This window comes from Hetaerina americana, unplaced genomic scaffold (genome assembly GCF_022747635.1).
Source record: "Hetaerina americana unplaced genomic scaffold, ioHetAmer1.1.p SCAF_10, whole genome shotgun sequence".
NCBI lineage: Eukaryota > Metazoa > Arthropoda > Insecta > Odonata > Calopterygidae > Hetaerina > Hetaerina americana.
In genome coordinates, this window is record NW_027286070.1 from 5,067,909 (window position 1) to 5,090,839 (window position 22,931).

Sequence of the window (22,931 nt, forward strand, 5' to 3'; positions counted from 1 at the left end):
GCAGGGGGTGTTAGGTCTCCAACCGTATGTGTGTATAATTATACTGGTATATACATACAGTGTGTATATATATTTTTATATATTCATGTATTTATAATATATAATTATTTATACATACACATACCCACAAATAAACATGTGTGTGTTTATGTACGATCAATCGCAAAACGCTTTCCAAAAAGGAAGTTATGTTGCCACACCCTGTGTATATGTACAAACACACAAACACATAACCATATGCATGAATTTATGTTGTAAGAAGAAGGCTGGAGGGCGAAGTCTTTACGTCCATTATTCTTCATGACTGAAGGTAAGTGTAGCTTAGAACCTGCTTTCCTGCACATCCTGTAGCCTACTGTCCAATCTTCCCCGCGCTCCCCTCACCGGTGTCCCCTCCCTACTCCTCTGCCCATTTTGTTTTACTTTCTCTGGCAGGTGCTCCTGGATCCTCCTGGTGAAGGTTACTCACGCCCTCCCCCTCCCACAAAAACAGACCAAGTCTGCTTCCCCAACTCTGTATAGAAACAGCCTGCTTAGCATTGACTTTTGCCATCCGCAGCTTTGTTTACCTAGTGCCTTCCTGGTTGTTATGCTGCTGTTAGTAGATAGTAGAAGTTGCTTAGTTTAAATGTGTGTTGTCTGCTAAGAGCGGCAGATTATTTTATTGATATTTGTTCTGATTTTACCATATTCCTTTAACTTTTTTGCCTGAAATTTTGTAATGCAGTCTGAAGCGAAATCTTTTCTCCTCGTAGTAATCGCGGGCTCGTTTCTCAAAGCCACTGGTCAATTGAAATGTCTTTGGAGTACATTCTTAGACAGTAATCGTATTTTATTTATTCAGATCTCACTTCGTGAAATGTAGAGGGATGATTGGTGTTTTCACTGTATTTAATGGCATCGGAAGGCCTTAGCAAACTAAAGGATCCCTCTTGGGAATCTTCACAACTGTTTCCATTGATACTTCATGGAAAGTTTGGTAGCTTTCCTTAAATTTCCATAAAATATTCAGGAAGATTTCTCTTCAAGGAAGAACCTGAATTGACTTTCAGCTTTGAGAAACGGTGCCTTGTGGTAGAGTATGATTTTTTTCTCTTTGTTATCTTTATATTTCTTCTTCGATCTTTTTTTTCTATCTCTGTTTGAAAGAATATAATTTTTCGCTTGTACTCAGTTTTAATGCTAGCTATAATCCTTGTTTTTTAAGTTTTTGGTGAGTTTAATGCGCAAGTTGATGTTATGTTGCATGGTACTCATTCTCCCGCACTGGTCGTTCCGTTTTCTCAAACAGCGCTTGGCGTCATTCGCTTGTCATCGCTATAAATCGAATTCCAATTTAAAAAGTTTTGGGAACGGTTTCTTCCTCATGGCAAGGATTTCAAATGATCACTCCTCGGTAAAGAAAAAAAATGATTCCCAAAATTCGTAAGAGATGTATTAATATGCTTTCTCTCTCGCCCACGTGAAAGTTAGTTTCTCAATTTGTCGTTTCACATGCAAGGATCGACGAGATTTAAAATTCACAAGTTCGTGTGATATCTTAATGAAACGATCAATTAGCATCATCATTGGCGCCGAGGGTGGAACGAGGATTGTTTTGACTCTTAACAAAACGGTGATTTTGTTTTCTGTAGTTGTTCATCCCCGTTTTAATTACGTAAATACCGCTAATATATTTCCCGAAGAGCATTAGTTTATGGACGTGGGCCATTGAATCTGCCCCTTGCAACCTTTTCATGGACACTTTCCTTCCCGAAATTCTCGCTTATATCTACACGACCAGTGCGGAAAGTAAACATAAAATCATCATGTCCCTTCATTTTCATTTCCATCAATGTTTGCTCCATTTAATCTGGTGACGGAGAATTATTGTTTTTGTTTCGTTTATACTATATATGGTTATTGTTGCGACCGCATTCAATAGAACCGTGCGTGAACACTTCAAAAGAGAAAAAAACGTATTTTTACTGCCTTTTCGACATCCCACAATGAAAATGACTCCATATATGTATTTAAATCTGCCCAAAATCATAAAAACAAACTAAATCTGCGAGCTATTGGTCACAAGTTTTTTGAGAGAAATATCCTAATCCATTACAATTAAAATGATGAACTAACTCCTGTTGAATTGGGATTTAGGTCAAAAAGGTGGTCATCTTGTAAAGGGAGGAGGGATGTATTGCAAAAAAGGAAATCAGAGCACGCTTCTAAGTACGGGCAGTGATCAAATGATAAAATATCGAAGACTTAATTAGAAAAGATTAAATGCTGGATGGATCGCATTAAATGCGCCAGAGTATAATTTGAGAAAGTACCCAAACGCAAGAGCTGACTTAAGTGCCAGAACCCGTGGACCATCAAAATGCGACGGGGCAATAACGCAAAAGACCGCACCCCGGACCTTAGAACTTTGTTGAATGCGGTCGCACTCAGCCATTTTGTGATTGATTATTCTGCATTCCTAAAAGACCGACTTCACGAGACCCAAATTATTTTCGATTCCGCCTTTATCCCTTTGTTGATAACCGCGCGAGAAAGATACCCACGGCAATCTTCAATAAATGTTAAGTGCAAGATTTTCGTTGTACACTGTCGAGTGAAGAGTCTCCATTGTGCTCTTAATTCATCATGCGGAAACTGCAGTAATGGAATCGACCCTTCTGTTAAAAAATTGTATCCTTGATGAGAAGTGTGTCCTTTGTAAAATGACTGAATTTTCTCATACTCAAAGAGTAAATCAAGAGCGTGTAAATCGGTTTCTATCTGAATTTTTGGAATCATTGTTGAAAGTACTGACTGAAGTTAAGACGCCAGATAACTATCAAAAACCCGGCCTCGTTAAATCTCTTTTTTCAATTAAAAGAATCGGGCGTTATCGAGGCTGCGTCGTAACTTACTTGCCGACCTAAAACTCACCCAACCCCCTGGATAATCCCATCGCGCGCGCCGCCGATGGCATGACGTATAAGCCAGCGCGTTCAAACATGGCATTGGGTTCTCGGGTCTTGAAGGAAGATGCATTTTGAGTAGTTTGTGTCTACAAATGTTCTCCACCACCCATCCACCCTCATCAAGGTGATCCGACGCGGCACTTGCCCTAATGAGTTTTCATTGTTTCCCTTCGCCTCCACTTCCCGCCGCAGACGAGACGTGTCGCTCGGACGAGTTCACGTGTCAGAACGGCAAGTGCGTGCAGGCCCGCTGGGTGTGCGACCGGGACGATGACTGCGGGGATGGCTCCGACGAGGCAGAGTGCCCTGAAACCACGTGCTCGCCTGAAACTGAGTTCGCCTGCTCCAACTCCTACTGCATCACGATGCGCTGGCGTTGCGACGGAGACCAGGACTGCCCCGACGGCTCCGACGAAGAGGTCAGTTGGAAGCACACGCTTTGGTCCAGGGGAAATCGAGTCGGCTTCATCCGTTGTCTTTGCAGTCCCTTTCATTTTTAAGGAGATCGCTGTATTCCTCTGATTTTATTTTGACACGAATGTACACAGTATCTTCTCCTCACAGATACACAGGCATATGTGGTAGGTTAGTGAGTACAGTAATCATTCGAAAAACGCATGGAGGGTCATTATGTATGACATCCTCCCATCTTGAGATGAAAAGGACCGCTGTGGTTTTCCAGGGCTGTTGACTCGTATTCACAGCAGTTCGCATGTAAAAGCCGTTTTACACGGGGGTGTGATGGTATGATGAATATACTCCCGACCTTATGGCCCCTGTTTTCATGAAAATTGTGAAACATTTGAAATGTCCAGATGAAATTTTACTGTTTTAATTAGCACTGGCCTCTAATGTCTTCACTTTGTTGCTGGCGACGAATTTTAACAGCTAATGAGAAATATTTTCACCTCCAATCCAAGTTAAGTATTCAGAACAGCTTCACGTGGTTGGGTAATGATCTGTTAATAAACTGTTTCCGTAGATATTTCCTTTAGACGAAGGGCGTTTAGCGTGCTCACGACCGTACGTATTTGGCTGACGCATGTGAACCTGGATCACACAAAGGGCTAACAGAACATCCTCGACGAACTTGTTTCCTAAACCTATGGACCACATGAAAGTCACCAGAGCGAGGAGTGGCTCGATCTCGATGTCGAGGCAACAACATTTTAAAGACGGGGTATTTCCTTTGTTCACTCTTTAAGAGGTACTTAGTATTAGCATTGAATTTGAGCTTGTATAGTAATCGGTATTGTAAAAATAAACGTTCTGGTGTTGACACCCTACGTTAATAAATGGCGCTTCACGGCCTGAGTCAATCAAAGTTTCTCTTGAGGTAACGGTGATGTTCCCAACTCGTACAATGAGCACTATGCATCTAGACCAGGGACTCCGCGTAGAGCAAAATAGGCAACGTGTTCTATGCCTCAAGCTGTGCTGTCGTAGCTACTCCGGGGCGATACCGACGCTTTATGTCGGTCATTTGCTTACTCATGGAAAATCAAGTTACGACATTAAGCTTCGCCGACGCAGGTCACTGCAGCGGCGCAAAATCGGATGCATGGGAGCGTCGAATAGTTATCTAGTGCGAGTATTTGGCCGAGGCAGTCTTCCCTCTCTAGACGAGACCTACTTCGATTATCATGTTGTTGGACCGACAATATGCATGAAGGCCACTCAATCGGAAAAGTTAAGGCTTGATCAATTTTTAAAAAATGGGAAATGGGCTGATTTTTCCAAAGAAACTGCGGGAGATGCCGCAACAGTAACTTTTAACGGAGTCATCCGCTAATGTGCATTTTAATGCAACAATTTCAGAGCGTAAAAATCATTCGCCTTGACTGGGACTCGAACCCAGATCCCTCAATATCCGGTCGAGTGCTTTAGCCACTTAAGCTACCGAGGCGTCCTCTTAAACTCTGAAATTTTGGGGCTTTTAAAGGAACTAGATGTTATGACGAAATACCGTACATACAATGTCACATGCATTCGTAGTCGTGCGCGAGGCGCCACTGTCCACGAGGTTAAAAGCCAACTTTAAACACGTATGGTGTTTTCCCTTTGACAAATTCCAAAGAAACTGCGGGAGATGCCGCAACAGTAACTTTTAACGGAGTCATCCGCTAATGTGCATTTTAATGCAACAATTTCAGAGCGTAAAAATCATTCGCCTTGACTGGGACTCGAACCCAGATCCCTCAATATCCGGTCGAGTGCTTTAGCCACTTAAGCTACCGAGGCGTCCTCTTAAACTCTGAAATTTTGGGGCTTTTAAAGGAACTAGATGTTATGACGAAATACCGTACATACAATGTCACATGCATTCGTAGTCGTGCGCGAGGCGCCACTGCCACTTTTACGCTCTGAAATTGTTGCATTAAAATGCACATTAGCGGATGACTCCGTTAAAAGTTACTGTTGCGGCATCTCCCGCAGTTTCTTTGGAATTTGTCAAAGGGAAAACACCATACGTGTTTAAAGTTGGCTTTTAACCTCGTGGACAGTGGCGCCTCGCGCACGACTACGAATGCATGTGACATTGTATGTACGGTATTTCGTCATAACATCTAGTTCCTTTAAAAGCCCCAAAATTTCAGAGTTTAAGAGGACGCCTCGGTAGCTTAAGTGGCTAAAGCACTCGACCGGATATTGAGGGATCTGGGTTCGAGTCCCAGTCAAGGCGAATGATTTTTACGCTCTGAAATTGTTGCATTAAAATGCACATTAGCGGATGACTCCGTTAAAAGTTACTGTTGCGGCATCTCCCGCAGTTTCTTTGGAATTTGTCAAAGGGAAAACACCATACGTGTTTAAAGTTGGCTTTTAACCTCGTGGACAGTGGCGCCTCGCGCACGACTACGAATGCATGTGACATTGTATGTACGGTATTTCGTCATAACATCTAGTTCCTTTAAAAGCCCCAAAATTTCAGAGTTTAAGAGGACGCCTCGGTAGCTTAAGTGGCTAAAGCACTCGACCGGATATTGAGGGATCTGGGTTCGAGTCCCAGTCAAGGCGAATGATTTTTACGCTCTGAAATTGTTGCATTAAAAGGGCTGATTTTTATTCAAATCTGGGATTATATATGCGAATCGTGAAATCCGTATCAGGACAATATTCCTTTGAATTTTGAGACGAGTTCGTGTTTGATGTACCCCATCCCACGCACGGGCTCAGACAAAACCAAAAACAGTAGTTGGACCGACTTCGGTGATGCCAGGTATACTTCCGAAGACGACGGATAATCCACAAAAAGTACCCATTCATATCTCAAACGCTCTGGTGACAAATCGGGGAACGGTGTTCGTTGAGGAAAACTGTTTAAATTCGATACGTTGTTCAGAAAATTAGAGGCCACCTCGTAATTAGAGATAGGATTGTTTGTGTCGACTTTCCCGCAGCGTTGTACGCCCTCGCCCCTCGCTGACCGCATTCTTTCCCACAGGACTGCACCACGCGTCCCACGCCCACCTCCCGCTGCAACGCTCGCGAGTTTGAGTGCCGCGACCGGGTGAACTGCATCCACGCCTCGTGGGTGTGCGACGGAGACCGCGACTGCCCGGACGGGTCAGACGAGGAGGCCGAACGATGCCGCAACGTGACCTGCCGCCCGGACCAGTTCCGATGCGCCTCCGGGAGCGTAGCTGGAGGCGAGGGCAGCGCCATCGGCGGCGTGTGCATCCCCGGCCACCTGCACTGCTCGGGGACGGTCGAATGCCCGGACGGCAGCGATGAGGACAACTGCAGTGAGTCTCTCTCCACCCACCACTTTTCAAATAGTTCCATCCGAAGTTCTCCCTCTTGATGGCCTGGCCTAGACGCAATAGTCTATTCCAGAGGAGGGCCACCTCGAGTGAGGAAATTACTGTACTTCACTCGAAATGCGATTTCGCTACACTCGAATATAATATCTCTTGGATTACTCGGCCCTTTTGCCGTATCCGGTGATGTCGAGGTACCAGTACCGGGTTATATTTGTAATGTTTTCAAGAATTGATCAAAGACTCAACTCGAACCAGAAAGTAACTCATGATAGTTTTCGTTGACATTTGATAAAGTTTGAGTTGTATAACAAGTATCTCATCCGTGGAAATTCAAGGTTCTCTGAGATACTTCGCTCTGTATGAGCCTTCATCATTGTAGCTACGTTTCGCGGGAATCACCATATCCTATCCCTATGACAATCTCATGTCCCTCGGAAACTGTAAATAGCCTCCGCCTACATCCAGCTGCCCCTCAGGTGGCCATTGTCTTGGGATTCTCCAGCGGGCGATCGAGCTCCTTCGGTCAGCATTTTCTTCTTTTCAATCATCACTCCCATCCCTTTATCCTCTCTCCCCTCTTCACTATTATTGGTCATTGAAAAACCTTCCAATCTATCCTGTTTTCCATCAATTCGTGATCATGTGATCATAAATAGTCTCTGGAAAACACAATTTCATCTTTTAATATGAACTTATTCCACTAAGTGACGCCTGAAACAGTCAACTGTTTGGTGTGATGTGGTGGTTTTTCACAGTTTCCAAATCGCCGTTCTCTTCGACAGAAGCTGTCTCTCTGGCAGTTTCTGCTTCACAGCTACAGCAATTCCCGATTTTTCGGTGCTCAGACATATGACACGTGGCGTGACGTCATTGTCGTGGCTTGACAGTTCGGGAGCGTGCGCCCTCTCCCCCCGCGGAGGGAATTCGACGCGAGCCGCGATTTTTGTTCTCTCTCCTAATGGTTCCTCTTCCGCCGCAGCCTCGCCTGCCCCCCGCTGCGACCAGAAGACGGAGTTCGAGTGCGGCGCCGGCATGTGCATCCCGCTGGCGAAGGCGTGTGACGGCAAGCCAGACTGTCCCGACTGGGAGGACGAGCCAGGGGAGCGGTGCGGGAAGAACGAGTGCACGGGCGAGACGTACCCAGGGGCGCCACCCCCCCTGCCCAACGGCGGATGCTCGCAGACGTGCGTCGACACCCCCGCCGGCTACCACTGCGACTGCCTGCCCGGCTACCACCTCGTGGACAACAGGACCTGCGACGGTAAGGGACCCTCACCTCGCCTCGCTTCCTTCTTTACCCTCTTTGCGATTAATTCACCACAGACCAAAACTTTTTCATTTCATCAAATCAATAACTCACTTTAGTATTTCGGTGGTCCCTGCCACCTTTGTCAGAGTACCAGTAGTTACCCATTTTTCTCTACAATACTGCCCAGATACATAAATTTCCCCTCCTATTTTCATGTTCAGCCTAGCTTTTCTACTTCTTAATGATCTCATTATTCTTTCCTGTGCTACATCCAGATAAAAATCTCTTGAATTTCCCCAATTTACAATTTTACAATTTACCATGTACAATTAATGTGGGAATTCATCTTCGTGACAATCCCTACTAACCTTTCATTGTTGTTCTCTGTCTTAGACATAAACGAGTGTGACACGCCTGGCTCATGCTCTCAGACCTGTGTCAACGAGAAGGGCAGTTTCAAGTGTGAGTGTGTCGAGGGGTACCTCAGGGACCCAAGGGATCGCACAAGGTGCAAGGCGACGGAAGGCCACGCATCCCTCCTCTTCACACGCAGGCATGATATCCGCAAGGTGTCCTTGGACCACCATGAGATGACAGCCATCGTGAATGACACCAAGGCTGCGACTGCTATTGACTTTGTCTTCCGCACCGGAATGATCTTTTGGAGTGATTTATCAGATCAGAAGATTTACAAGTGAGTGCAGAAAGTAGCTTAATTTGCCTAATGATGTTGATAATCAGGAATTTTTGTGTTGTGGATGATTATGATAATGGTTGAGAATTATGCATATGTATACATTAAGATGGCTTTTCAGAGTAATTGTGGAAAATATTAGAATAGTGACTAAATCAGAATCACCCAGTGTTTTGCAGAATAATGTGAGAAGTTCACAGTGAAAAAGGCTTATGCCTAGACTAGGATTTGGCCTGGTAGCTTAGGTCTCTATAGATTAACTGTCTAAAGCACTAGGCATGAAATTATGGACTTCATGTATTCATTCATAGAAATCATAGAATGTGAATCCCAGGCTAGATGAGTTATTTGTTCACTTGGAGTTCTCACAGTAATGTGCTTTATCGAGACAAATTCAGGAAATTAGTTTTTCTGAATCATTGTTTGGATTTCTCTCTTGTATGTTCTCAATAAAAAGGGCACCCACTTGGATCCAAATGAAAGAGGGTGATGGCTTTGCCTTAGCTTCGAGGAAAGTAGAAGTGGCAGTCTAGCCACGTTATTAAGTGGGCACAATTAAAAAACATGAGGGGAGGTATCTTATGTAATATTGCTCTTGACCATTTTTTCATAAGCATGACCATAGAACGTCATTGTGATCAAAATCATTATGGGAAATCATTATTCCCTGTAAGTTGGATAAATATAACTGCAATTGCAAGCATAGATATAATTGCTGTTATATTTATTCAGATTTCTAATGCTTCAATTCCATAAAATATTGCTGGAATTGTTTGATTAAATACTTCAGGGGTTAATAGAATTGAATGGAATAACCTCTTAAACATAGGAAACTATTCTAAACTAATAATTTTGAAATAAAATTTGGCGAAAATACGTGGATTTAAATTTACCTGTTTATGCTAGGCATGGGTGGGAGAGACATCACATTCCTTAATATATGAATGCAGTTTTTAATTTAATTTAATTTTGTGCTAAGGATTAATATTGTGTAGTGTGATAAGATGGAGATTCTCAAACTTGAACATGTAAAATTTTACAATGGCTTCCTTCCAGGGCTCCCATTGACGAGGGGCGGGAGCACTCAGTTGTCATAAAAGATGAGCTAACCACCGCTGATGGTCTTGCCGTGGACTGGATCTACAATCACATTTACTGGACTGACACGGGAAGAAATACCATTGTGCTTGCCAATTTTGAGGGCAGCATGCGCAAAGTTTTGATACAGGACAACGTGCAGCAACCCAGAGCCATTGCATTGAATCCTCTCAATGGGTGAGTTAGCTGGTTCAGTTTTGGTTTGATGCTGGGATCAGTTATTCATGCCTATATTCACATCTTCATAGAATAATCAAGTGACAGCACCTTTATGAGAAGTCAATATATTTTCATTTTACATATTTGAGCTGTGTTTTTTTATTGTTTCAACCTGAAGAGAGAGTTTTTTAAAGAATGTAAACAAATCATAATAAAATTTATTCCATGCAGTGGAGTTTTTTAAATACATCTGTTGATTGTCTATTTTCTAGATAACTCTTTGAGTTTGCAATGTTTTCTTACTTATCATATTTTTTACATCCAAAGTCTAAATTTATAATTTGATTCAGAGTTAACCATTACCACTTGACTCTTTGTTTAGGACCCCTTCATATTTCTCATAGTGTTTGTATTTTATTTCAAAGTTTGGATTTTGAAAAAAAGCACAGATTTCCACCTGCAAAATCCTTCTCCTTTAAATATTTTTTAATTGAATAATCTCAAGGCAGCAGCTAAAATTTGCATGGGAAGGTCTAAAATTTTTGACAAGATAATAAAATGCATTTTATGTAAAAGTGATAGTTTTAGATAGGGATATAGTCTCATATGTGTACGTAAGATGAGGTATTGGCATTCCTTGGGAGTACGATCTAATCTCATTACTTTAATATTTTGTCTAAATCCTCCTATTGATTGAAATGTTGCAAAAATGTATTCCTATGTACTCTCCAGCCAGTAGTGACAATTCTACCAAATTCTACAAATTGTCACAAGCACTGAAGTGCTAAGTTTTTGTTTAGGGGCGGAAGAAGGTTGCTCAGGACAGTTCAATGAGGGTAGAAAAATGTAAAAAAAGATTATTGAGTGTCCGAGGAATGCTGATAACTGATTACTGTAAGGATGGGAGAATTTTAGATAATTAAGGTAGAGGGAATAAAAGTTAGATTGAATGAAGGGAGGTAGAAAGTACAATACATATGTGGGTACTATGTTAATGTTAGCATGATGTGACATTTAATGCTGTATGTACATCCACCTCCACCATGTCTTTCCAGCGGGACCCATTTGAAAGACTTGTTTCACTAACATTAGGCCTTGTTGCATTGCAATGCAGGTGGATGTACTGGACTGACTGGGGTGCAGAGCCCAAGATTGAGCGAGCAGGTATGGATGGGACCCACCGTCAGGTCATTGTGAACTTTGACATGAAATGGCCCAATGGATTGACATTGGACTTGGTTGCGCAGCGCATATACTGGGTGGACGCAAAATTCAACACGCTCTCCTCAGCGAATTACGACGGAAGTGGTCGGAGGGTGATTCTGTATTCCCCTGACTCCCTGAAGCATCCCTTCTCGGTCACAACTTTTGAGGACTGGGTCTATTGGACAGATTGGCACAAGCAGACGATATTCAAAGCTGACAAATTCACAGGGAAGGACCTGTCCCCAGTTACTGCTGTTCACATGGTAAGTGGACTGGTCAATAACCAGTTAAGTTGCTTTTTCCCTTAGCGGTGAAAATATATATTTACTGCAGGAAACTTCTTGATTATATAATTCCTTCCTGCTGCCAAATTGTGAAGAGTCGCCCTTTACAATTTGGTAGTTGCCGTTAGATTTTCAGGATTTTTGCAGATCAAGGATTTCCAAAAATTTCTTTTCAATGTGAAGCAACTCCTTGTTCCTCCTATAATGCTATCATTGGCTAAAGTTTATAGTTTTAATTAAATTTGGGAGCCATCATAGGCATTTATAAGCAGTGGACCTCACACATTCACCCAGATTATTAAATTTATGTTTATCCTTTTAAAAAAGAGCTTCATAAAGCCATGTGCTTACCTAATTTAAAAAGCTTGTTTCAAAATGTAAATTCTCATCTCTGAACATAGATTGATATTCTGAGAAGGGAAGGAATAATTTAAAAGGGTTGTGAAAGGCAGATTTTATGCTGTTTATTAAAATACTGGTATCAAGAAAATAGCATGTGGGCTCAACTACTCTCAATCTATAAAAGTGTTACTGTGAAGAATGAAAAAACTACTGTAATTCAAGATTTATCATTTTCGTTGCACTACACTGAATCTCAACTTATCTCAATTTATTTTTCATTTGTGTCATCCTCTCTTGAGAGAGATGCTGAGAGCAACAGATGTGCATCTCCATTTTTCAAATATTTTGACTGTTTGTGTGAAACAATGTTTGCCCTTCAAAATAATCCTGCGGGAATGTATAAAGTATACTATATTTTCATATTTTCTGTTCACATCTAATCTTACAGTTGGAGCACCCAATGGTGGTTCATGTATATCACCCCTATCGTCAGCCAGATGGTGAGAACTACTGTCAAATGGTCAATGGCCACTGTTCACATCTATGCTTGCCAGCACCTCAGATCAATGATCGGTCACCCAAGATCTCATGTGCCTGTCCAGATGGCCTTCGCTTCCTGCCCGATGGTTTGACTTGTGTCGATGAAGGTGAGGTGACACTGTAGCTGCAGGGTCTTCTACATCTGTTTATTAAACCAAATTTTGACTCTGCATGCTCTGCTTCTCCTACTAAAAGTTCATGTTCATTGTTCTTATTGTTCAAAAACCTAGCTCTAATAATTATGCTTGTGGTTAATAGGATAGACTGGGAAAATTTTTTTTTAATTATAAAAGTTGCTGCACTGAGCAGCATTATTTTGTCATACACTGATATCTAAATTCTATGGTCAAATATTAATGGTCCTGCAGGTTATTTTAAGTTTCAACTGTTGAAGTATAAATTAACAAAATTTCTCATTAAGGCTTACAAAGTGTGATGCAGTTGAGGATCTGTCCCCTGGGTACTCTGTTGTCAAGATTCATATTGTTGAGACAACAGCTTTGCCAGTGGTGATATTGGAGTGTCTTCAGATCCCTCTGACCTGAAAAGCTGACTTCATTGCCAGCAACACTGTTGTCCTTGCATTTTAGAGCTATGACTCAGAGAAATAACCAATGGATACTGGCATCAATTGGGATAATCTATATTGGTGCTATTATATTGCTTATAAGCATGAAATTACTGTCTGGCATCCATATTCCAAATCATGTTACATCTTATCTTGAGGGATGCCCAGTGATGATGAAGGAAATTGACCCTCTGGTCAATGATTGGATGGAGTCAAAATATCATTATATCCCCAATTCCATTAATTCAATAAGCCTCTCTGGAAAATGGTGAAAATGACCCAAAATAAGTATTTTGGTGCACAATGCATGATTTGTCAATCAAAAGTTTACATTTGGAAGCAATATAAATTTCAAAGCTACATACATGTAGTTTAGATTTCAGCTTACACTTTTATATATGTACCTAAACATGCCAACTTGTATGAATGATAACATTTGGGTGTTTCAAAAAATATTTAATTGTCCTTGTCAATCGAATTTTGTCTCTTTCCTCACTGAGTCAAGAAGTTAAATTTAGATCCCATTTTGACACTTAAAACTGCCTAATTAATAAAGTGTACATGATTGGTGTCCACTGAACCAGTCCTTTACTAAAATGGAACCAAAATCTAAAACTCAGGAGTATAAACTACCGCTAAGAAATTTTATTCTATGTATGCTTTCTCAATGGGAGAAAGGTGACTGGATTAACATTGACTTGCTTGGATTGAAGTTAGGTCTTTGTTTTTTAAGAAGCAAGTTAACCACAGTGATAACACTTGAGGAATCACCTATTATATTTGCAAATGCTTTTGTGATTTTTGATTAATAATGAAGTATTGCAATGGAAATTTTATGCACATGATGATGCTTAATTATTCATTAAGTTGCATGTTTACTCAACATGCAATTTATTTATTCATTTCATCATGGCTGCATAATTTTGAAAATGATGATGAATTTTTGCATGTCCATTGGTCTCGTTCGTAAAGAGGTCTATGTGTGGTTTATTTGCATGATTTGTTGCTTTTAACAGAATTGACATTCTCCATTGATCCACAATTATCAGTTTACTGGAAACATCATTCTCCTTATCTGTCAAAAACAGTGGACCAATTTTGAAAATCATTGTTGTGATGAAAAAGAGGCTCACCTAAGGTGACCTTTGTCGTACAACTTCATGTACTTTTGACAAAAGCATACCCTCTCTACTTTTAATTTTCTTTATTGGGCAAAATTTTATGTTATGTCTGGTGAGAAAATACTCCTTATATGAGGCAATCACTCTACAATAACTGTTTAATTAATTGTGTTAGCTCCAAATAATTAGCGCAGTTGATTATGGGGTTTGTGAGGACATTTTTTAAATGATACTCAATTTCTGAAGGTAAAGTTGAATCCTCACTGTATAGAAACAAGTTGATTCTAATCCAATGGGCTTCCTCCATTTCTAGATTCTCAACACAGAAATTTAAACGGAAATACTATCGCATGAAATGGTTCCACTCTGCATTTTAACCATCTTACTTGCCATTCAAAATGAGGGATTAATACTTCTGAGGTTTTAATGCTATCATTTTAAGAAATATTTTTTATTTGGTTTGTCCACTAGTTTTGTGAGTTTTAATTTTAATAGAAAGTCATGTATACCTTGAGAGTTAGTTTTTACTGAAATTATTCATTTATAGTTCATTATCTCACGCGTGTAAAGAGGATAAAAAAGAGAAACTTTGCACTTCCATGTTAAGAATATGTGGGTGTGCAAAGTTTTTTTTTTACCCTCATCATGAAGGAATTCCACAAAGTTAAACCTGAAACTGTTATGTTCGCAGATTTATTTCATATTTTTGACAGGCCAAAGGCAATGAAAAATTAGGATTTCAAAGGTTTATTTCTGTGTTTGTTTTGGTTTGATCAAAAACAATATACTTAGCATTTAAACAGCTTTAATGGCAGCTGATTGTGCCCTAATAACTTAATACTGGGCTTCTAACTCTATTTTTGCATGTTTTTTTGTTCCTAATGAACTGTGCTTACTTATAAAATGATAATTTGAATGAAATGGCTTGCATGTTTGCACGAATCCTTTTTACAGCTAATGCTTCAGCAGGAGATTTTACTAGTGTGCGATCTGTCTCCATACCTGATCAAAATTTGGACATTGTGGGTGGTGGTGATGAGATCACCCAGGAGAATATTCCAAGTGAGTCACTGCCGCTATAATGGTTTTATTAAACTTGATCATTGACATCAGTAACTCCTGGACAAAGCTATTTAGAGTTGCAGACAATACTCTCCATTGAAAGTTTTATGAATTATCCGTGGTATGCAGGCATTCCATTCAGTCATTGCTACTCTGGTATATGCTGTGAATGTTTTTTTTCTCATTATTCCAATGGCATCTCTGATGTAAATCAGAAAAATGTCCTATTTAAACCAGAAATATCAAGTATTTACCCATTGTAATGTAAGCGTATGTGTTTGTACGAATTAACAATGAAATCAGTTGCCTCTGTGTCTATAAATTTTTCAAATCATTAACAATTTCATCTTCATATTTTTAACCCATAGATACCTTGGCAAAATATTTTTCAACCATAAATTTATGTAAGTGTAGTTCATGTAGACCTGGATCATCTTTCATTGTGAATAAGAATTTTCATTGTATTTTTATGTGGTTATGGCACAGTGAGCTGTCTTTCATAAACATGATCTCAGTTCATTAAGCATCTGAAATGAATCTAAGATTTTGCGCATTATCTCATTGCTTATTCAATAAATGACCAAGCTTCATGTTCTTCAAATGATCTTCATGTTCTTAAATGATCTTCATGTTTGTGCCTATGCAGGAGTGGTCTAAGAAAGCAGCTATCACATTCTGGTGGTAATTTTGGAAAAACAAATGAAAATGCATATTTCTCATTTTCAGAATGATAATTTTGTTTGTCTTTGAAATTTCCAGCTCTTTACCCTGGAAATGCAACACGAAGGCCTGGTTCTGGCAATAGGGATAGGGGCAGTGGATCTGGTGGCTCAACCATATTTGCTCCTGAGGATGCTGACAGTGGGATGGTCGCCGGCATTGCCATAGCTATCGTGCTAGGAGTGCTGATGGTGCTGGCAGTGGTAAGTTGTTGCACCATAGCGTTGTGGAATCATTTCCTCACATAGGAGAAAATCTTGACCATTTGGCATTGGCATTGCGTATGGAGCTGTCAAATTATCTAGAAGCAGGTCCTAAAATTCTTTAGTCAGAAGGACAAAAACATCTGATTAAAATGCATCAATTTCAAAGCATAACAATCATTTTCTCAAGATGAATGATTATAACCCTTTGATATTGATGTATTTCAATGCACTTTTGTGGAAGACTTCATTAGAAGTTCCTGATGCCCAGCAGTTCAGTGAATTTCTGATTAAAATAGAAAGAAGCTGTGAGTCAAATGAGATACTCTATGTGGCCATGAGCTCGGTACATATTTCACAGGTGCATTTATTTTTTCTTTGTATCGATGTATCTAAACTATGTCCTCTTGCATTGCCCAATTGGCCCCTTCCAATTCCATTGTGAACAAAGGATAAGAGCAGTTGAAATGGGAGTGAAGGAAGAGTTTGTTATCCATTAGAAATAGAATATATGGGAAAATGATTATCTTAAGGGCTCAGATAGCAGCTGATAGTACTCTCTCCAGGCCAAAGTTTGCCATCATACATAATAATCTTGAATAAAAATGTCACTTTTTTGACACACAGAGAATATGTGGTAAAAACTTTTATTCATATTTGTCAGAGCCTTCAAAATATTGATTCAAGGCAAATTCATGGATATAAAACAATTATATTAGGGTGTAACATGAGATGTGTTCAATAAATAACAAGAATTGGAGTTATTTAGAAATAATTTTATTTGTCTATATCAATGTTATCCCCTTCAAAGTAATCCCCATTAGATATTATACACTTTTATAACAGTGTCTTTCTAATCCATGAAACATTTCTAGAATTCGATCTATGGTATAGCTTTCAGCTTTCTCAGTGATTTGTTTGCAATCTCATCTATAATTGGAAAAGGCCCTTGGAGGTTCTCTTTATTTTTGAGAATAGAAAAAAGTCACACGTCTGGTGAATATGGAGGCTGGGGCATTAATATAGTGCTGTTTTTGGCCAAAAGCTCACCAATAACTAGGGGCATTATCTCACGGTGGTGCAAAAGCCATGGAATGTTTCTCCACAAATATGGGCATTTTTTTATATTGCTTCCCATAAACATTGTTGGACTTTTGTAAGTTACTCTTTATTGATGGTTTGAACGTGTTGCAAGAATTCTTGGTGAAAAAAGTAAAGAAAGAAGAAATTACCATTACCATGCACACACTTTACATAACCCAACAAATAATTTTTAAAAGCTTATGAAAACTTCCTAGGGCCACCAATGTATTGAAAAACTCAGTGAGTATTCTTGTATTTCATGAGTTTTTGATGTTGCAAAACTGGGTCCATTATTCTAATCCAACAGTCCACATTTGACACCATCTCTTTCCCTCAATTGAAATAACCCTCATCTCCTCCATGTTTTCTCTTCCAGATTGCATTTGCCGTGTACCGACACTTCCTGCATCGCAATGTTACGAGCATGAACTTTGATAACCCAGTGTATAGGAAGACAACCGAAGACCAGTTTTCCCTTGAGAAGAATCAGCTGCAGCCAAGGATTTATCCGTCCACAGTGGGAGAGGAGGTAAGGGCCTTTGGTGTGGATGGCTGTGCACTTAGATAAGCCTTCTCTTGGTGCACAAAGTGGTGATGGCATTGAGAATATCACATTAGGCATCCTGACCATAGACAGCTTGTGTTGAGGGGGCTGATGTTATACCCTCCATTTGTCAACCAATTGTGTTAGTGTTCTACATTATGAGTGAACATGTATTTTGCTAAGCAAATATTTTTGAAGCACATAGTGTCAATATATACATATATGTATGTAACACAAGAGATAATATTTGCAAAATGGAATAATGCAGCAAGAACAAACATCGATTATTAAATGCCTACAAAAGTATGAATAAGACTTCGCCAGCAATTAATTTTTAGTGAGTGGGTCTTTAATTGTTATTTTTATCCTTATGGGGAGAAAATATTTTTATTTTAAATTATGGTAGATAAGTGAAAAGTTTTTCTTATTTTTTAATGGTGCTTTCTGTGCCTATTTGAGGATATTTAGATGCTTGCTTGATCATTTAGATTTGTGTTTCTTTCTTAAAGTTTCATTTACCTAAACATATTTTATGCAGTTTTAAAAAATTTTGCAAATTTACTTTTATGCTTTTGTTAAAATCTTAGATTTAAATCATTTTTACTTTGATTGCTTAATATTTGATGCTGTAAAACTGGAGAAAAAATAGGCATAATTCATTAGACATATCTTGAAGGGTTTCGGCTCTTTTATGCATTGTTTCGTTTTGTTATGACTGCAAGAGCAAGTCAGAAATATTATTTCTGAATTCAATAGCGTGAGAATAGCATTGTTTTCATTCACGTCATTTTTCCCATTGCAAATTTCATCACAACAGTTCTTCTGGAATTCCTTTGTGAAATTATTTCTGAAGCAGCATCCATAAATATCCTAATCATTCATTTGTAAGGTATTTGAAGGGCATAAAACAAATCATTTCATTTTTCCTATCAGATGATCTGTCCACACACAATGCTTAATCATTACTATAGATCACTTGTCTAGATTTCCAGTTGGGTGTAATGAAAACATTTCGTTGGGAAATTGAAGATTCAAATCATGTATCTTTTAAGCAGGAAGTCATAATTTGCATAGATTCATCCAAACACATCCGTAATGATAAGCAGGTAGAAACCCATAACCGATAAATAACAGTGAATGCTTTTTACCACCCATGTCTGCCATTTTTTCATGCCTGTCCAAATGAAAATGGGAGATAATAGATAACAGGGATTTGTACAGTGAGCCTATGGTGAGTATGAACCGTGCATGTCATTTGTCATTGAGTAAAACCAATGGATGTGTTAGACTTGTTCTTTTAAGCTTTTCGTGATCAACTCCATTTTAAACCTAAAGGCATGAACCAGAATTCTGGATATATTATGACTAAGCTTACAGACATCATGTAGTCATTGTTAGCATTGTAAGATTCATCATCTTCTACACCAAACCTCCAAAGGCTGTATAAAGGTTGCTCATACTTTTTCTCATTTTGGAAAATACGTAACAGTGAAAAGTCGATCAAATTTCATCAAGATGCATGTCCAGTCTTGAAGAAACCCGCGCATACAAAGTAAACTGAAGCTCTAGTAAGTATGGTGTAGCTGTAGTGTCAGAGTTTTAGAATGTTCTGTCATCCACGCAGCGCCTACTTCTTGCTCTAATTTCCAAAATGGAGACTTTAATTCCTGTAGCAGCTTAGTTACAATTGCCAAGTCAATAGCAGCAAATTCTGTGAAAAGCACTTTTCAGCATTTGGTCTTTTTCACGGATTTCATGTATGAAACCATTCAAAACATTATGCAATTTGGCACCTTAGCCATCCGTGAATCATTGTGGATTGATTTGTAAAAATGTTGTTTTCAGACTTTGCTGTTAATTCCCTGATGAGTGTAATGCATGCTTTCAGTTTGCCATTGTATCAGTTTCCAGTGGGCTTATGCAAACAGATACATGTATCGTATCAATGTGAAACCAGTACTGCTGTGGACATTTAATAATAGTATGGCTGTATTTTATTGCAAACTTATATCATTGTATTGAGGCTTATTTTTGAGCAGCTTAAGTGTTGTATGTTGGATCTGGAATTTAAAAATGGTATTTATTGCTGATAAAAAGTGGATTATTTGGTTATAAAAATCATGTAAAATGTCTTACTGTAGCTTATAGTTAAGTGTTGTTTTTATAATCATGTAAACTTCAATTTTAAACTCCAAGTGAGGTAAAATACTTTTTTATTATTTATGTAAATCTTGTTTGAAGGAGGTGCAATCCATTCATAAGCACCCATTATTTTTCTGTGGCATTGGTTGACTGAAAAATAGTTTTTATTCATTCAAATCTTTTTTTTATATGCTGATGAGAATTTTCTAAGATTTGCTGGGTGGAAGTTGAGTCAGGGTCCTTTTATTTACCTGATTTAATAATCATCACTTTTCAATGAAAATGATGGTTTTCTTTGTGACTTACTATTCTAATTTTCTTTGTTCCAACTCCAATATTGGGCATCAATCCAAATTCCCTATTCGTAAAATAATATTGTATTTCATTTACAAAAACATTTCTCATCTTTGGAGTGGAATTTATTTTATTTGATTGAGCAATTTCATAAGGTGAAACTATAGCCTTGAGTAATATATTATTTATTTATTTTAGGCACAAGAACCTTTGAACAGTCCTGGAACCAATGACTATGTCTAAAAGAGGCTGAGCTTGTTTTTAGAGCATCTATTGATAAGTTTTTGGATGGCACGCAGAGCATAGAAAGTAATAACTCGCTGAGAAAGACGTATGTGGCAACTGGGCTTTACTATTTATGAACTGATGCCCATTGTACACAACCATCGCTAGTGCCAAATGTTTGTAGTTCTCCTAGGGTGGACTAGAGGATCCTCGTGGGCATGCGCAATTGCCTTGCGGTGGAAACTATTCTCTCAATTGCTAAAATTGACTGTTAATGCAATGAGATCCCAAGAATGTCCAGTGGGAGGCTGGTTGGATTCTTGCACAAGCTCTGTTGAGAGCATTTTCCAGCATTAAGTGCACCTGTGTGTGGAAGATGGTTAATCATGTGTACTTTAGAGTTGTGTCAGCCTCTTGAATCATTGATTGTGGAAGGGCTTCTGTCAAGAGAAGGAAAGAGAGTTGTGTTGTGTATGATATGTTGGGATGATCTCAAAAAGCCTAGCAGCAGTACTCTCTCTCGTGTGCGTGGGGTCCCGTCCCATGCTCTCATGACTTGTCCAAGGGATGGACCTGCTGCTAGCGACTGAGTGTGACTGAGTGCAGAGCGTAAATGACATGAACAAGTACCCTCTTTTTAATAGTCTCTTGGATCGCTGCCAAAGATGCACATGCCCCCCACTCCCATACCACAAACAGAAGGAGGGAAGATGCCTCTTTCAACGGTTTGGATGCGAGGCCACCCTTGTTCTGCATTGCCTTGTATGTTTGCCAATGCCTCCCACCTATGAGCGCTCCCCTTCTTCGCAAAGCATTTACAAACTGAATGCAATGAATTTCTTAACCAAAGCCCTGTGTATATGAATATATTATCAATAATAATAATAATAATAATAATATTTTGCCGAGAGATAAAAAAAATGAGAAAAATCTTTTCACAGTTGTTTATTCATCATAAAATTTTCAAGTGCCAAATTTAAATGGCTTTATATCAACTATGTGATTAGTAATAAGACCATGTCATGAGTGAAGTAATATGGTATGTGTATGCATTTTGAAGGAAAGAGAACGTGAACTGTCCCTCCCTAGATTTGACTGTCACCGTAGATATCCCTGTTTGTGTACATGAGTGGATGCACAAGAAGGGTGCATGAATTTGTTCCTGTTAGAGTGAGTTAAATTGAATAAGTGTTGGGATGTTTGTGTGTGCATGTAAAAGTGTGAATATTTGTGTACAAATGAATAACGGAACATTTAAGAAGTCACAAGCTGGTTTTAACAAGAGCAAACCTCTCTTTCACCTGGGCCTTTTGAATGTAAGCTATATTCCCTCTCGTCAACCTTCTATCACTTTGTTGTTGTGGAAATGTTACATTCCCTGTTTCAGTGTAATTTGTTAAAGTTTTTCTGATAATTTATCAAGATACAAATGAGTTTTGATCCATGCTATCTAGGTAAAATGGAGTGTGTCCAGGGTTAAGTTGCATTAAATTCTGTGGTAATGCTCCATCCATTCCCAATGCAAGCAAAAGATAAATGTTCTGACTCATCTGTTATTGTTTTAAATGCCCTATAATTGCATTGTACAATGCATGTGAACGGCGAGGATGAAAGAGAATGCACAGTAGAGTCTTTTATTTTTTTCCTAAAGTTGCTTTTGCTTGAATCAGAATATTTTAGAGAACAGTACTGAAAGTAGGTGTTTTCTTTTTGCCATGTAGTTACTACAAATAATTTAATTTAAATTTATTATCTATGTAATTATACTTTTTCGGAAGCTAACTCAATTATAGGGGGCTGTGAGATGAAGGCTTCTTGTTACCATGCGACATTTTTATCAAGTACAACTCTTCTAATGAGCACCCAATGCCAAATGTATTGAATGCTTTAACAAAAAGTCAAAGATAATGGAATTTATCATGAGGGAGTCCCCCATGTGGTTTCAAAAACTTGGTTTCCTCTCTTGGCCAATGCCAATCTCCTGTAACAAAGAGAGAATGTTGTATGTGAGTCGCTCTTCCAGCCGTAATAACAAAGTTTGTGAAAAAACTTGTCGATTCCTACAAAAGATTTTTTTTACTTTCAATTTAATTAGTTTGTGAACTTGACGTTGTTATTCCAGTTGTTTAATTATGTCTTACATGGGACAGAACTGTATAATGTGCTCAAGTATTTCTCATTGATTCCCTGGGAGAGGAACTTAAATATGTTTCTGCTTGATACACAGCCCCAGGGGAATATGCTCGTTTGGTCAAGCAAACTGTGTTATTTTTTTATAATTGAAAGTGTGGGAGATGTGTTTATTTCAATTTAATTTATGTCAAAATTAAAGGTTATTCTGATACAGTTTTCCTGTTGTGTTTATTCCTATATTCCTAGGTTTGGTATGGTTCCCATAATTGTTAAAAAAAACTGCCAAGAGTGGTGATGCATTCCTTTATCTTGTGGAAAAACTTTTGATGCTCTGCATATAATGTTGTATTTTGTGGCACATAAGATGTACATTTATTACTCAAAAAAGTGACCTGAAATTAGCTTGTGTAACCAAGGGTGGTATTTTTTCTGATGCACCACAGCATGCCACATCTACAATGACAGATCCCAGGGATTTTACTATGAACAAACATTATGCATAGTTTTTAACTTTGGAATATAACCATTCCATTTCCTTTCTATGATGCA

At 39.0% G+C, this 22,931-nt stretch overlaps 1 protein-coding gene across 3 annotated transcripts in view; it reads left to right on the top strand.

The window, feature by feature from the left end:
* LpR1 (Lipophorin receptor 1) overlaps window positions 1–22,598 on the top strand; it is a 413,076-nt gene extending 390,478 nt beyond the window's left edge. For all 3 annotated transcript variants that reach the window (XM_071598204.1, XM_071598203.1, XM_071598205.1), the window contains 10 exons: window positions 3,144–3,370; window positions 6,397–6,697; window positions 7,695–7,976; window positions 8,358–8,658; window positions 9,715–9,933; window positions 11,030–11,384; window positions 12,196–12,394; window positions 15,798–15,961; window positions 17,421–17,573; window positions 20,223–22,598. In XM_071598204.1, the coding sequence (XP_071454305.1) occupies window positions 3,144–3,370; window positions 6,397–6,697; window positions 7,695–7,976; window positions 8,358–8,658; window positions 9,715–9,933; window positions 11,030–11,384; window positions 12,196–12,394; window positions 15,798–15,961; window positions 17,421–17,573; window positions 20,223–20,267 (2,246 nt within the window). In that variant the 3' untranslated portion in view covers window positions 20,268–22,598. The remainder of the gene's footprint in view (window positions 1–3,143; window positions 3,371–6,396; window positions 6,698–7,694; window positions 7,977–8,357; window positions 8,659–9,714; window positions 9,934–11,029; window positions 11,385–12,195; window positions 12,395–15,797; window positions 15,962–17,420; window positions 17,574–20,222) is intronic.
* The last annotated feature ends 333 nt before the right edge of the window (window positions 22,599–22,931 follow it).